The sequence below is a fragment of the Atta colombica genome, unplaced genomic scaffold, assembly GCF_001594045.1.
Source record: "Atta colombica isolate Treedump-2 unplaced genomic scaffold, Acol1.0 scaffold12, whole genome shotgun sequence".
NCBI classification, from domain to species: domain Eukaryota; kingdom Metazoa; phylum Arthropoda; class Insecta; order Hymenoptera; family Formicidae; genus Atta; species Atta colombica.
In genome coordinates, this window is record NW_017259206.1 from 7,346,414 (window position 1) to 7,359,115 (window position 12,702).

The 12,702-nt window shown below is 28.2% G+C and overlaps 1 protein-coding gene across 1 annotated transcript; it reads right to left on the bottom strand.

Moving 5' to 3' along the window:
- Positions 1-1,374: 1,374 nt before the first annotated feature.
- On the bottom strand, positions 1,375-12,288 carry LOC108694475 (glutamate receptor ionotropic, kainate 2-like). Its single transcript, XM_018204009.1, has 16 exons — positions 12,198-12,288; positions 10,391-10,546; positions 9,434-9,627; positions 8,882-9,187; positions 8,549-8,647; positions 7,848-8,024; positions 7,265-7,489; positions 6,072-6,287; positions 5,357-5,441; positions 5,088-5,226; positions 3,637-3,774; positions 3,284-3,482; positions 3,116-3,200; positions 2,799-2,945; positions 2,457-2,719; positions 1,375-1,500 (listed from the first exon to the last, which is right to left on the bottom strand). Exons 1-16 carry the CDS (start codon positions 12,283-12,285, stop codon positions 1,375-1,377), a joined length of 2,643 nt encoding a protein of 880 aa, XP_018059498.1. The 5' UTR covers positions 12,286-12,288.
- Between the last annotated feature and the right edge of the window lie 414 nt (positions 12,289-12,702).

Sequence of the window (12,702 nt, forward strand, 5' to 3'; positions counted from 1 at the left end):
AATACAGAATACTTCTAATCTATATCATGCTTTATTTATAGAAATAAAAATTAATGTCATAAAATTATTTTTGTTAAATTTTAAGCTTGGATGCTTTTTTTTCAATAAGGATATCTAGATCAACTCGGTTGAAGTCTGAATATCTACAATTGAAACAAATCCGATTTTTGCTTATTGGCGAACTGTATTTATTTTAATTATTGTATAAGATGGATTATTAACATTTCAAAATAATATGACAGAGGAGAGATATACTCACAGATATAAGACTTACTTAATCATTTGGCTTAGTGAATACATCGACCCGTGCTTAATACACATTATCTAATTATTTAGGTATATATGAATATTTATTTAATGAATTAGTATCTTTCAACATAGGTGTCCTTTTTATTAAAAAATTATTAAAAAATTATTATTATTAAAAAAAATGTGTTGAGTAGTACGAGATTATTACAATATATATCGTCGTGCACGACCATGCGATTTCCGCCAAACGGACATTAAAAATTACTTAGAGTTAGAATTACTTACTTACTCTTAAATCTTCATATATCATCGGATTTTCGATGACAAATAATTCATATGCTTCGCGGACGTAAGCTCGGACTTTGATGCTGTGATTTAATGATAATTATCTCAGCGGCTAGCGTAATGGACAAACGTGACATCACCGCGGTGAAGATCAAGCGAATCACGGCGCCTGTGATTCTTTTGCCGTGTTTGTCGCGAGTTGTTTGTCTTCTGATTGATCGAAATCTACCAATCATAGACGAATACGAAGAGGATCGACTCACACGAAATTTGGAGAAGAGAGTTTTTGAAAGAACGCGAAGAAGTAGTAACTCCGTTGATCGAGCACGATACATTTTGAAGTGCTGAAGTCATTTCAGTCAATCCGATCTTAGTGTCCGCAAGTATAATATTACCCTCGCGACTCAGGATTTTCTCCTAGATATCGTCGCGAGGTTATCATGAACCAGGGCTTTAGCCCCCAGACATATGCGCGAAAGTCAAACAGGTGATTTAGGGTGACAACTCCTAGGCGCATTCGAAATAATATTAACAATAAGTGATAACAATAAGTAACTGAGAAACTGTACGATAAACAGAACAGTGTACGTACATAGACAATAAACAATTCTTTTTCAAATTGAAACTACAGTGTAATATTAAAGTTATTACACTGTACATTACACTGTACATTGACAAACAAAATTTGTGGTTAAACTGAATTCTCTTGACAATAATTAATTAATTTTATGATCATCACACACACACATTTGTTTCTATGTTGTTATGGTTTTTATCGAATTTATCAATATATAAGAAAAAATAAATATTGAGATAAATTAAGCCGCAGATGCAGCTCTGTTAAATCCACATCTCTCTAGAATTTATGTTTCTGTTGCTCCTCTTGACAATTTTAACGGGTTTTGTAATTGCGAAGATATTCACGGTGAATTTCAACTCGGCAACTAGCGCTTCCCACAGCGTAATCTGTAAAACATATATATAATTAAGTTCCTCTTCATAATATATCGCAATAATGGCGATGTAGTAACTAACTTATTAAATTTAATTGGCATATAATATAGTTAAAATTCGCGTATTGTGGATTTTGTTTCACAATTTAATTTCTTTCTTTTTATATAAATTAAATTGTTTCACACTTTAATTTGTTTCACAATTTAATTTAAATAAAAAGAAAGAATTTTATATTGAACATTAAGTTTTTGAATGCTTTTCTTTTTTTCGTTAAAAGGAAAAAAAATTAATTGTTAGATTGGACGAATTTACCTGAAGTGAAGTTCGATCCTAATTATGCCCCTTGTCTCGTCCGGATGGATCCGAATATATAGAACTATGTAGTCATGCTCTTGCATGTGCCCAGATAATAGAGAGATTCAAAAAATACCGCCAAAACTAAAAGTGATGCGTCTACCCCGTTTTCCCTACGGCTCCCACTGCGCGCGCCATCAGCCTCATCAGTTCAAAATGGCGGCAAATTACTATTATTAGGGAGGGAATGCTTGAAAAGACAAGGGAGGAAGGATTCATCCGGATGAGACAAGGGGCATAATTAAGATTGAACTTCACTTCAGGTAAGTTCCTATGCCGATCATAATCTAAGTTTTCAAAATGGGGCTCAGGGGATTAGATCGCTCTCGAGAAACTCTAGATTGGTAGAGGATTCAGCCGCGTCTCTCTCGATGGACTCTCACTGGCCGCAATGAAGGACCTATGTTAGTCATAATAATGAATTTTTTTCTCATATAATTTCTCTGAGTTACATTTTATGCCCAAGTCTTAATCGAGAGCAAATTACTCATATTTGAACAACTACAATAGTTTTATATATTCGGATCCATACGAATGAGATATATTAGGACATAATTTACTTTATTTATAATATTTATCCCAAAATTAATGAATACGATAAAGTGGAGATTTACTTTCTCTGTTACAGCGACTTTGGGTATATTCCACAGAAATTCGCAAATTGCGATAAAGAATGAAGCACTGCAACCACATATTAGAACGAAGAATACACCTCCGAGGCCTGCCATCCCTAATTCATATGTGTTTGCATTAATTTCATCTTTTTTGCACAAACCTCCTCCTCTTTCTTGCCACCACTTTATTTTGAGTTTGTGCAGTAAACCTCTCTCTCTAAGCTTTAGGATTGCATGGTTAATATGTGTTCTGTATGGAGAATCTGCAGAAGAGATACAAGAAAAATGGTTTATATAAAAATAAAGAAATGGAAAAATATTGTAGTGAAGTTATAATATTACTGCGTGGCATAGCAATGCCGTACTCTCTGCTTTCGATCATGCTGCCTATTTTAATTAAGTTACATTTGCGGTCTATATGATATTCACTACTGCCACTTTCCATGATAAAGGCATATTTTCGTTTGCCGTGGATAACTCGGTCGATGCCTGGAATGTATTGTAACAGAAAATTAATGTATTTGAAAAATAGAAATTTAAAAGAAAAAATTTGTTTTTTCGAATAATGTAATTCTTTTTGAAGAAAGAAAGTTTTTCATGTATTTTTTACATGTATCTTACTTATAAAGAGGTGCATGCTCAATTTTAGAATTACGCACCTTCCTTATAACTTGATGTGAATACACTTGACTTAGAATTAACCATTGTATCCCACATTTGTTTGTACGTTGAATAATTCGAATTCTATAATTGAATAATATCGAATCATATATGTAAGTTATTTTCGTATTGAGCTAAATATGATCATAAATAAACTTCTAATGTACTTGGAAGAATGATGCTGTTGCGCCACCCTTTAGTATACCATATTTAATTTTTGTCTGTCTGGCCAAGTCCTCAATTCCTTTAACAGGTATGCCTATTTTGTCCACAGTGAGAAAAGCGGCTAGATTTGCTGTATATAAGCTGTACATGATCAAAGTAAAGAACCACCATATGCTCGCAAGCATGCGCAGGGATGATGTTCTATAGTGAAAGTGATTTTATTTATTATGTGAAAATATTATAATAATTTAAAATATTTAATTTTTGGTTAAAAAAATAATTTCTTCAATATTAAAAAAAATATATATTTATATATTTGTTAATTATAATGTAATGATATCATATTAAAGCTTACTTGAGTAATATGTTTGAACCTCGTTGCATAAAAGAAGCAATAATTAAGTAGAATGAATTTTTGAAGTTAAAATTATTTTTGAGCTCTTCGCACTCAGTATTGTATAGATGACGCGGATTATTCCATTCAGGTGCCATTCTTAAGAAAGAATTTAAATTTTTGAAATACAAGTCACATTTTTTTTAACGATTATCTTCACTCTACTAATTTTAGTCGGATTTAGAGGAAAGTCGCCGATTGATGCAGGTCTTCTAAAGTGATACCCTCTTATTTTTCAGAAACTAACTATTGCATTTTATTAATACTAATAAATTCATTCTATTTAGCTAATTGAAGAAGAATTAAACAACTTATAATTCATATGTTTGTGGCTTATTTCTATATGCAAAATAAAATTCTTATGATCTTCTTTTGCATATTGCATAATTTTTCAATAACAATGACTATATTATTAATAATATTACGTTTTAAATGCTTATAGTTTTATAAATCAGTTTTACTTATATTAGTTTTTCTCTCTTAGTTTCATAATATGATTTTGAATATAAAATTGAGGTGCAGCATAAACCGCACATTTGTAAAGACAATGAACTAATCTTAATAATCTTAATAAGTTAAATTTTTACAATGTTGTTTTATAGTATCAAATAGCTCTACTGGAACTGGAGCTACCGTGCATATATGGAAAAACCCTTGAAAAACATTACGTTATATATTTGCATCTTGCAGAACTGCATAAAGTATACATATAATTCACGAAAAATGGTTTATAACGAAGTCAAAAATTCTGGAAATCTTGTTTCATAAGTCGAAATCAAATTGATACCGATTGATTTTTCAGATCATTTATTTTGACATTTTCTATTAATTTTCGAAAAACATGGGTATTTTATGCTGCATTAATAAAGTCGATGTTTTATTAACGCTACATGGATAAAATATCGATCTTCTTGCGAAGATTAACAAAAAATCTAATAGATATCAAATCAAACGATCCCAAAAATCAATTGATTTTAAATCGACTTGAGAAATCTTATATACATTTACTTGTAGGTACTTTATATAGATAATTCCTGTAAAAGAAAAAAAATAAGAATACATAACATAACATAACTACTTAGTGTGTCGGTTTTTGAGTCCATTTTGTCAGAAGTTCATTTTTGCTTACGAAAAAATAATTATTGCAAAATAGCAAACAGAGTGCTTATAATTTTTGATAGAAGACACTTTTTAGTTAATAGAAGACTTTTTAGTTTGATAGAAGACACGTTTATACTAATATTTTTTTAAATTTTATTTTTAATTTTTATTTAATTAAGAAATATTATTTAAAAACAAAGTGATATGTCGGTATTGGTGACCTTCCTCTATTAATTTGAGAAGGATAATTTTTATTACATTTTTATTACATTATTCCAAATTATGAAGTATTTTGTTTCTAAAAATCTTACCTTGCCTGAAGAAATAACATCATCGATACGAGGAAGCTAGCAATAGCCATATAGAGCCATACTTCTTTAGAGAAAGGCACTAAGACTGGGAAAAAAGATGACGTTTGCTTTTCCGGTTTGCTAAATACAATGCTATAACCTAATTTAAAACAAAATTGGAATACTGCCATTAATATAGTCTAAAATTGAATTATTTATTTATTTATTTATTGTTACAATATCTTAATACGTTTAATTTATTTTTGGGTTCTCTAGAGATATTGTATTACCCGCGGTCATGAAAGGCAAACTGAAATCCACAACGGCTGTGCGAAGGGATGTTATCGTTAAATCGGATACAGCAAGATCGGCTTCCTAAAATTTTTAAAAAGTAGATCATAAATAATAGATTACTGAAAAGTAGTGAAAACTCGAATTATTTTTTTTTATCACAGTAAGAAAATCTTGTGAAATAAAGATGATAAACAATTAATTTGATTTTTAAATAAAAAGTGGATTATTAAAAAAAAGATACTACTATTAATTTAATTATAATATGAAAACAACCTCAATTGATTTACATGTTTCTCTTCTATTTTTTCATAAAAGAATATTTTTTAATTTAATTTGTCGCCAAAATGAGATAGAAATATCGATAGAAATATATTAAGAACATATCTTTCTTTAAACAAAAGTTTCTGCACGGAAAGTACAATTTTGTGGAAATATTTAAAAATTTAGTTATATGCAAATCTGAAAATAATTTTATCGGGACCATCAAAATAATTAAATATGTAGTAAACTCAAGCATGATTAGCAATGTGAAATATTTTAATATTCCAGAAATCTTAGTTTTCTATAGCTTAATCTTTCTATAGCTTAAGTCTTCTATAATGATTTTGATAATCTAATGAAATTATTTTAAAATTTTGTATCTAGCAAAATTTTTAGATATTTTAACAAATCATTTTTTTCCCCCTGTAAAATATAGAATGTTTTACTTACATGATCCAGAATGCTTCTGATTAGACCATTCCAAGTCTTCGTTTGTGGATCGTAACTGCTAGGTCCATCAGTTACGAGTTGGAATACTGTGCCTTTAAAGCGTAGAAAATTTGCGATAAGATTAATCAGATCAATGCAATAACCTTCATAGCGTTTTTGACCAATTAGTACTCCTCGCGTTGAACCATCGATCACTTCCATAATGTAGGGTCTACTCTGAATCGGAAGAAATTATTACATCTTTCATTTCCAAAAATATTTGTATAATTTATACTTATGAATTATGACTGCAATAAATAAAAAGAAGAGCTAAGAGATAGATTATTCGTAGAATAACAACAATTATATGTAACTCGTGACTCGTTCGTTATTACGTATACCACCAATGGCATCATTAGTGGTACACGACATTTCTGTTTTTGTATCAACTAAGAGAAATCATATATTGAAGCATTAAAGTAATATTATTAAATACGATATCATTTTCTGTTTGTTCTTTTTTATACTTATTTTTTATCTATACTTATTATATACTAAATATCTTTCTCAAACTATATACGTAATATAACTTTAAATCTTCTCTTGTAATTTATGAATTAAAAAAAGAATTTACAAGATATAATTCTAATATTCAATGACTATCATCATATATTTCTATGTCAGGACTATAATTAACGTCTGTCTAGTTGGCCCCTCACTTAACCAAATCTTAATAAATAAATTATTTAATGATGCGCTATTTATGCGATCTCAAAAATTTTTTGCGCTCATATCGTTTTGTTAAAAAAAATTTTTTGTCGGACTGAGTAGGCTGTCAGTCAGCCCCCATGTGTTAATAACAACCGATTTGGAAAATTAAATACACAGGATTTATGCGCTATTTATGTACTTCCATATTCAAATTTTTCAATTTTTGCATTGTATTTCTTAAGGCATTTCCCTCTTGGAGCAAACAGACATATTCATAAGACGTTTAAAATTGCAAAATTACACTATTTAATTATGCATAGAGAGAATTTTTTTTAATTATCTAAGAGAGGAGTCTAGAAGAGATGCAGCGCGAAAAATAAAACTATGTGAATATGAAAACGTATAAATAGCGCATTATTATATAATTTATTTATTAAGATTGATTAAGTGGGGAGATCACAGCTAGGCAGATTGTAATTAATATGTAAAATAGTATTACGAACTTTGTGTACGCTAATCTTGAATATCTTCTCTTCTATGAATCTTCTGTATATGTAAATATCTTTTTCCTTCTTAATCTGTTTGACATGTATACCATTAAATGTATCCCAATAACCCGTTTGTATCATACTCGATTGTCGAAAGTTCAAGATTGTTACATTAAAATCTCGTCTACGTCCATATTCATCAATATATATAAGGCCTGTTATCTTTCCTCTCTTTGATATCTGTGTAAGAAGAAATTTCGTACATTGAAAGTAAAAATTTATTTTCTTGCATTAAAAGTAAATAATGAAGATTTGATATTAATTTTTCAATATTTTTTCGCGAATGTTCATTATTCAAACACTGTTGTGTTCAAGTAGTGAACATTGCCGCCGTTTTTATGTCAGATACATTTAATAGATTTATTATAATGTGGCATTAAATTAACTTTGAAGAGTTTTACTTTTTTATGTAAATGTGTATAAAAATGTAAGAAAGTCGTTATTAATTAAATTACTTTTTTTATAACATGTCTTAAGACTTAAAGTCAAATTGCTAGTTTTTTATTATATAAGAAATGATAAAGAAAGACCTCCTTACCTCTCGCATAACGCTAGTAATATTAGATCCTACTTGATACTTTCTAGTACTATTTGTACAAGAAAGTGGTATAGGATCAATGGACATATCTACTTCATTTTCAATATTTCTTGCATTTAGAGTCTCTAATGTTGTATGCAACAAAAATACTGCGTCATAGAGGACCGCTGAATCTAGCTATATCAAAATCGCAAATTAATTCAAGTAGTTTATACTTTATGTAATTTTTTTATTTTTAATTTTTAATATAAAATATATCTGTGTCACCTAATTCAGTCCGAAATGTGAAAATATTAAATAGATGTTAATCTGTCTGCTAGAATAAATAAATACTTTTTTTCTTAAGTGCTTGCACAACAAAAAATTGCACAACAAGAAATATTTTAATCCTTTGTGAATGTTTATTTATCGATATTTATAATAAGCAATATTTTTTTTTGTTATTTTGTTTTTTGTTATTTTTCACTATCAAGTGGCACTGACTGTTTGCAATTCATTCGAGCGATTTGTCGTACTTATTAATTTACTTGATCTAGTTTGACGCAAGTACTTAAGAATTGTACATATAAATGCAATAAATGCAATAAGAAAATATAAACTTTTGAGTTTTATATTATAATATATTATATTACAAGATTATATTATAATATGCTTGTATTATGCTTATTGCTGATAATTAAGGGGGAATGTTGAATAAATACCGAATCAATTCCTTTTATGTCATCATTCTCTCTTATGCTCAGTCCAGTGATGTTAAAGGTACCATTTAGCATCTCGATAATAGATAGAATGGATAAATCCTACGATTTAACGGAATAATTATTTCAAAAATTATTTGTTTTCTAGGAATCGGAGTGCACAAGAATAACATATAATATTATGCTTTATCTATTCTATCTAATTTTTCTTAAATGTAATTTTTAAAAGTTTAATTTATAATTTTTTTAATTATCAATCTTTTTGGCCCTATAATACATGAAATACTTTTGAAAGTATTATGTTGTTATTTTTATAGTATATTTAATATATAGTACCAAATATGTAATTACGAAGTCGGAATAATCTGCTAATAAACTGACTTCCTTTGCCTGATGGAGCACTTTCATGATATTTTCCGGCTTAACATCGATAATTATATTGCGCATTGGCAAATAGCGTATCTGTTTAAGCATTGAACGATAATCCGGTCCTTCGTCAAGTTTCCATGCTGTTTGTATAATCGGGTCGTTGTTATCTCCTTTTAGGATCAAAGTTTTCTGAAGACGTGACAGTCCTTCATCAGTTTCGTAAATCGCTGCGAATTTTCGCCAGTTCATTGAATCAATGACATCGGCGATAGCCTGTACAGTTTTGTTGATCAAAAATATATTATAACTGTAATAATTGTATTTCGAATGTGCAACGTATTATAAAGCCACGATTTAACTTGGATTTAATTAATTAACTAAATATGCATCTAAAAATCATCATAAAAGTAAATTGAATTATTACTTGCACTGTCAAACATGTCCAAGTTATCATAGTGTACATATCTATTAAAATCTATATATTTAGATACAAAATAATTTTTTTAAATTGCGACTAACCTGGCTGACTTGTTCACTGGCAGGGAATATGTTTATAGTCATTGATGAAGCCTTTTTCTTTCCTTCGCTTTCTCGCCAAACATATTCTATATGCGGAATATCAAATCTCGCAGCAATGCTCGCAACTATGCCACTAGTATACCGACTTGAAGGTCCGAAAATGGCTGCCACACCTTCCTCAAGAAGTTCACAAGCTATTAGAAAATAATACAATGTCGAATAAGTAAATCAACAAATATGTTTAAAAATAGAATAATTAGGTAACATAAATCCTTCTTATTAAATCTGTTTTTTTTTTCCAATTTCCTCGCGTATTTATAAAAAAGAATCTTAAAAAAGACTCTCTTGTTCTTTTTTTCTCTTGTTCTCTTGTTCTTTTTCAAAGTATAAACATACTTCAATTTGATACCCGTCTAAAGTTTGGTCCCAACTTTTGACAAAATTAACTCTCTATACATCATTTCATTGCTTATCGTTTGCACATGTATATACATTTTAAATTTTTGTTTGCACATTTCTACGCTATAGAAAGTTAATTTGGTTAAATGTTTACCTTTACATAGCTCGACCCAAATAATTTTTCACTGACCTCAATGTTGACTTTGATCTTTAAAATCAAGATCATTGATTTTTTATTCGTTTCATATTATCATTAAAAAGTTATGAACATCAAGATTATTGGGAAGTCATTGGGACAGGCCATATACACATACCATTAATTTTTTCAAAGGTTGGTGATGCCAACTTTACTCGAGTTAATTTGTAATAACATCTTATATTACAATATGTACATTATATATAATTGTAAAGATAGTTTAAAAAGTTTTTAAATTTCTATTCTTGGGATTAGAGTAAGGATGTTATGTAGGAAAATATATTTATAATTATTAGAAAAAATACATGCCAACATTATGGAATAATCGTTACTCGGAATAATTGATCTCACCGCGTACTTACCAGCTACAGCAGTCGTAAAGCTATCGGTATTGTTTTCGATGTACTTAATAACTGCTACAAGTTCAAATGCGAATGCATGGTTTTCGTTTTTTGTGTCAGAGATTGCTCTTAAGAATACAGATTGAAGATCTTCTTCGCCTTTGTGAAAAATTGTTCCTAAAAATGTATTAATCAATGAAAAATTAATTAAAAAAGTGATATTATATGTATATGTATATTTGTTGTAAAGAATAAATATAAATGAATGTGCTGAATTATTATTCAATAAATTTATCTGATTAGTTAAAGTAAAAAGATTTATATATTATCACAATTAATTTGCTTATTATATCTATTAATAATTATTACGTGTACTTACTTTAATAACAATATTAGTTGATGACTATGCACGAGTTTACAATTAACATTACGCGTATCGGATTAACAATAAATAACAAGTGTGCATGTGATCGTCGTTAGAAATATTTCTCTTGCGTGACTTTGTGATCATATATTGATATTATCATGCGCAAAATTCATTACTAATGAATTTAATTAAAAATTATTTTATTATAAATATTTTTTACTTATTATAATATATTATATTGTTTTTATATTTTCTTTGTATTGATACCTTTTTTATATCAAACATGTCTTTTTTGTTTTGTTTTAAATATGTATGTATTATATCGATATGTTGTACACATCGTTTTTTAATGACGTAGTGATGTAATTCGGTATAAAAAAGAAGAAAATAATTAATAATTTATATATTTTTTGTTATTTAAATTTAATGTATATGTGACAATCGCCCAAAGTGGAATATTATATTAATCTCAATTGATATTCGTTCCGAAATTTTCTGAACTGGTATTCACAAGTCTATTGCACTTTAAATTAATATATCTTTGCTTGAAGTTAATGTATTGGATTGTCGGAAAAGTCATGACATATTTTTGTCACATTTTTAATTCAAATTTATATATATCCTACATTCAATTATATATCCTACATTCGATAGAACAAAGTTTCAGCTTTAAGAACCTGTTTTAATAATTATATCAGATTTTTTAATGGAATTATGAACAATTAAAATCAAAATACTCTTTTTTTCCGCGAATATTCCTTTTTTTCCATTTAATCCGCGATTATTCATTAACAAAGAATCGTAGGAATATTTTTAAAAAACGATTTTGCAGGGAAAGTTGCAAGCTTTTACGATAGATAATCGAAATTGTTCTCAAATTTTTTTTAGGCATGTTACAGATCTACAAAGTGAACAGAAAATTTTTTATTTTTTTCACCTGTAGTCCTCTGTATGTAAAAATTACCAAACTCGCATAAACTTAAAAAAAATAAACTTTTGAAAATAAAGTTTAAGTTTATACTTTAAAACGCTTTTTTAAAATTTAAATTGCGTTCATTTTTAACGAAGATATTGTATATACAAATTTTGAGCTGAAAAATGTGTCGTGACTTTTCCGACAACTCAATAATTAAACGATTTTTTATTCATGTGAAAATAAAAATTTGAGGAATATTGTTATATAACTTAAAATTGTGTAATGTTGTAAAAAATTTTTATTATAAACAATTTTTCAGTGTAATTGAAAGAAATGAGTCTTCGCAAATATTGATTTGGTTTATAAAAATACTTTTTACATTTACGTAGTATCAATAAAGTAGATTATCATTCAGAAATTTCAATCTTCCCTAATTCTGTCGTTAAATAATTCTTTTAAACATGTGCAATATTTTCACGTATGAGTGATACGTTTTTAAAATTTATTAATTTTTAAAATTAATTTTAAAAATGATCATTCCTTACCGATTTTTATTGGTCGCATTTGGCCATGGATACATGTTGTCACTAATAAAACTAATGCAATTGAAAACAGATACCGTTGTAGATCCATTTTAATAAATAATATGTAAAACATAAAGACAAATTTATTCAATGAAATATATTGCGCGTGTTAATTAAAACATAAATAGTATATTACAACGCGATGTCAAATATGCGTATGCATTTGTACGTCACGCTTCGTATACTACAATGTTCTAAATAATGTATAAGAGCTAGAAACATATTGATCGATTAATTTCTTTTTTTTTATCATACGTAGGTAATTTTTTCTTTTTTCTCTGTAAATGACATTTGTTATTTCTTTGTTTTCTTTAGCTTTTTTTAAGTTTTAACAATTGGATAATGATGTCAGCAGCATCATTATCCAATCGACAGCTTATAATAATTGTAATATTATTATTTCAGTTTCAGTTTATAATTGTTTTAAGTTTTCTTGTTGTAAGCTACGCGCACTTTATGTAAATGA

Excerpts from the sequence above, each read along its gene's own strand:
- LOC108694475 (XM_018204009.1), bottom strand. The coding sequence starts at position 12,285 with ATGGATCTACAACGGTATCTGTTTTCAATTGCATTAGTTTTATTAGTG. Across the intron at positions 10,547-12,197 it reads AATGCGACCAATAAAAATCG|GAACAATTTTTCACAAAGGC; the intron begins GTAAGGAATGAT and ends ATACATTTTTAG. Across the intron at positions 7,490-7,847 it reads TTACTAGCGTTATGCGAGAG|ATATCAAAGAGAGGAAAGAT; the intron begins GTAAGGAGGTCT and ends CTTCTTACACAG.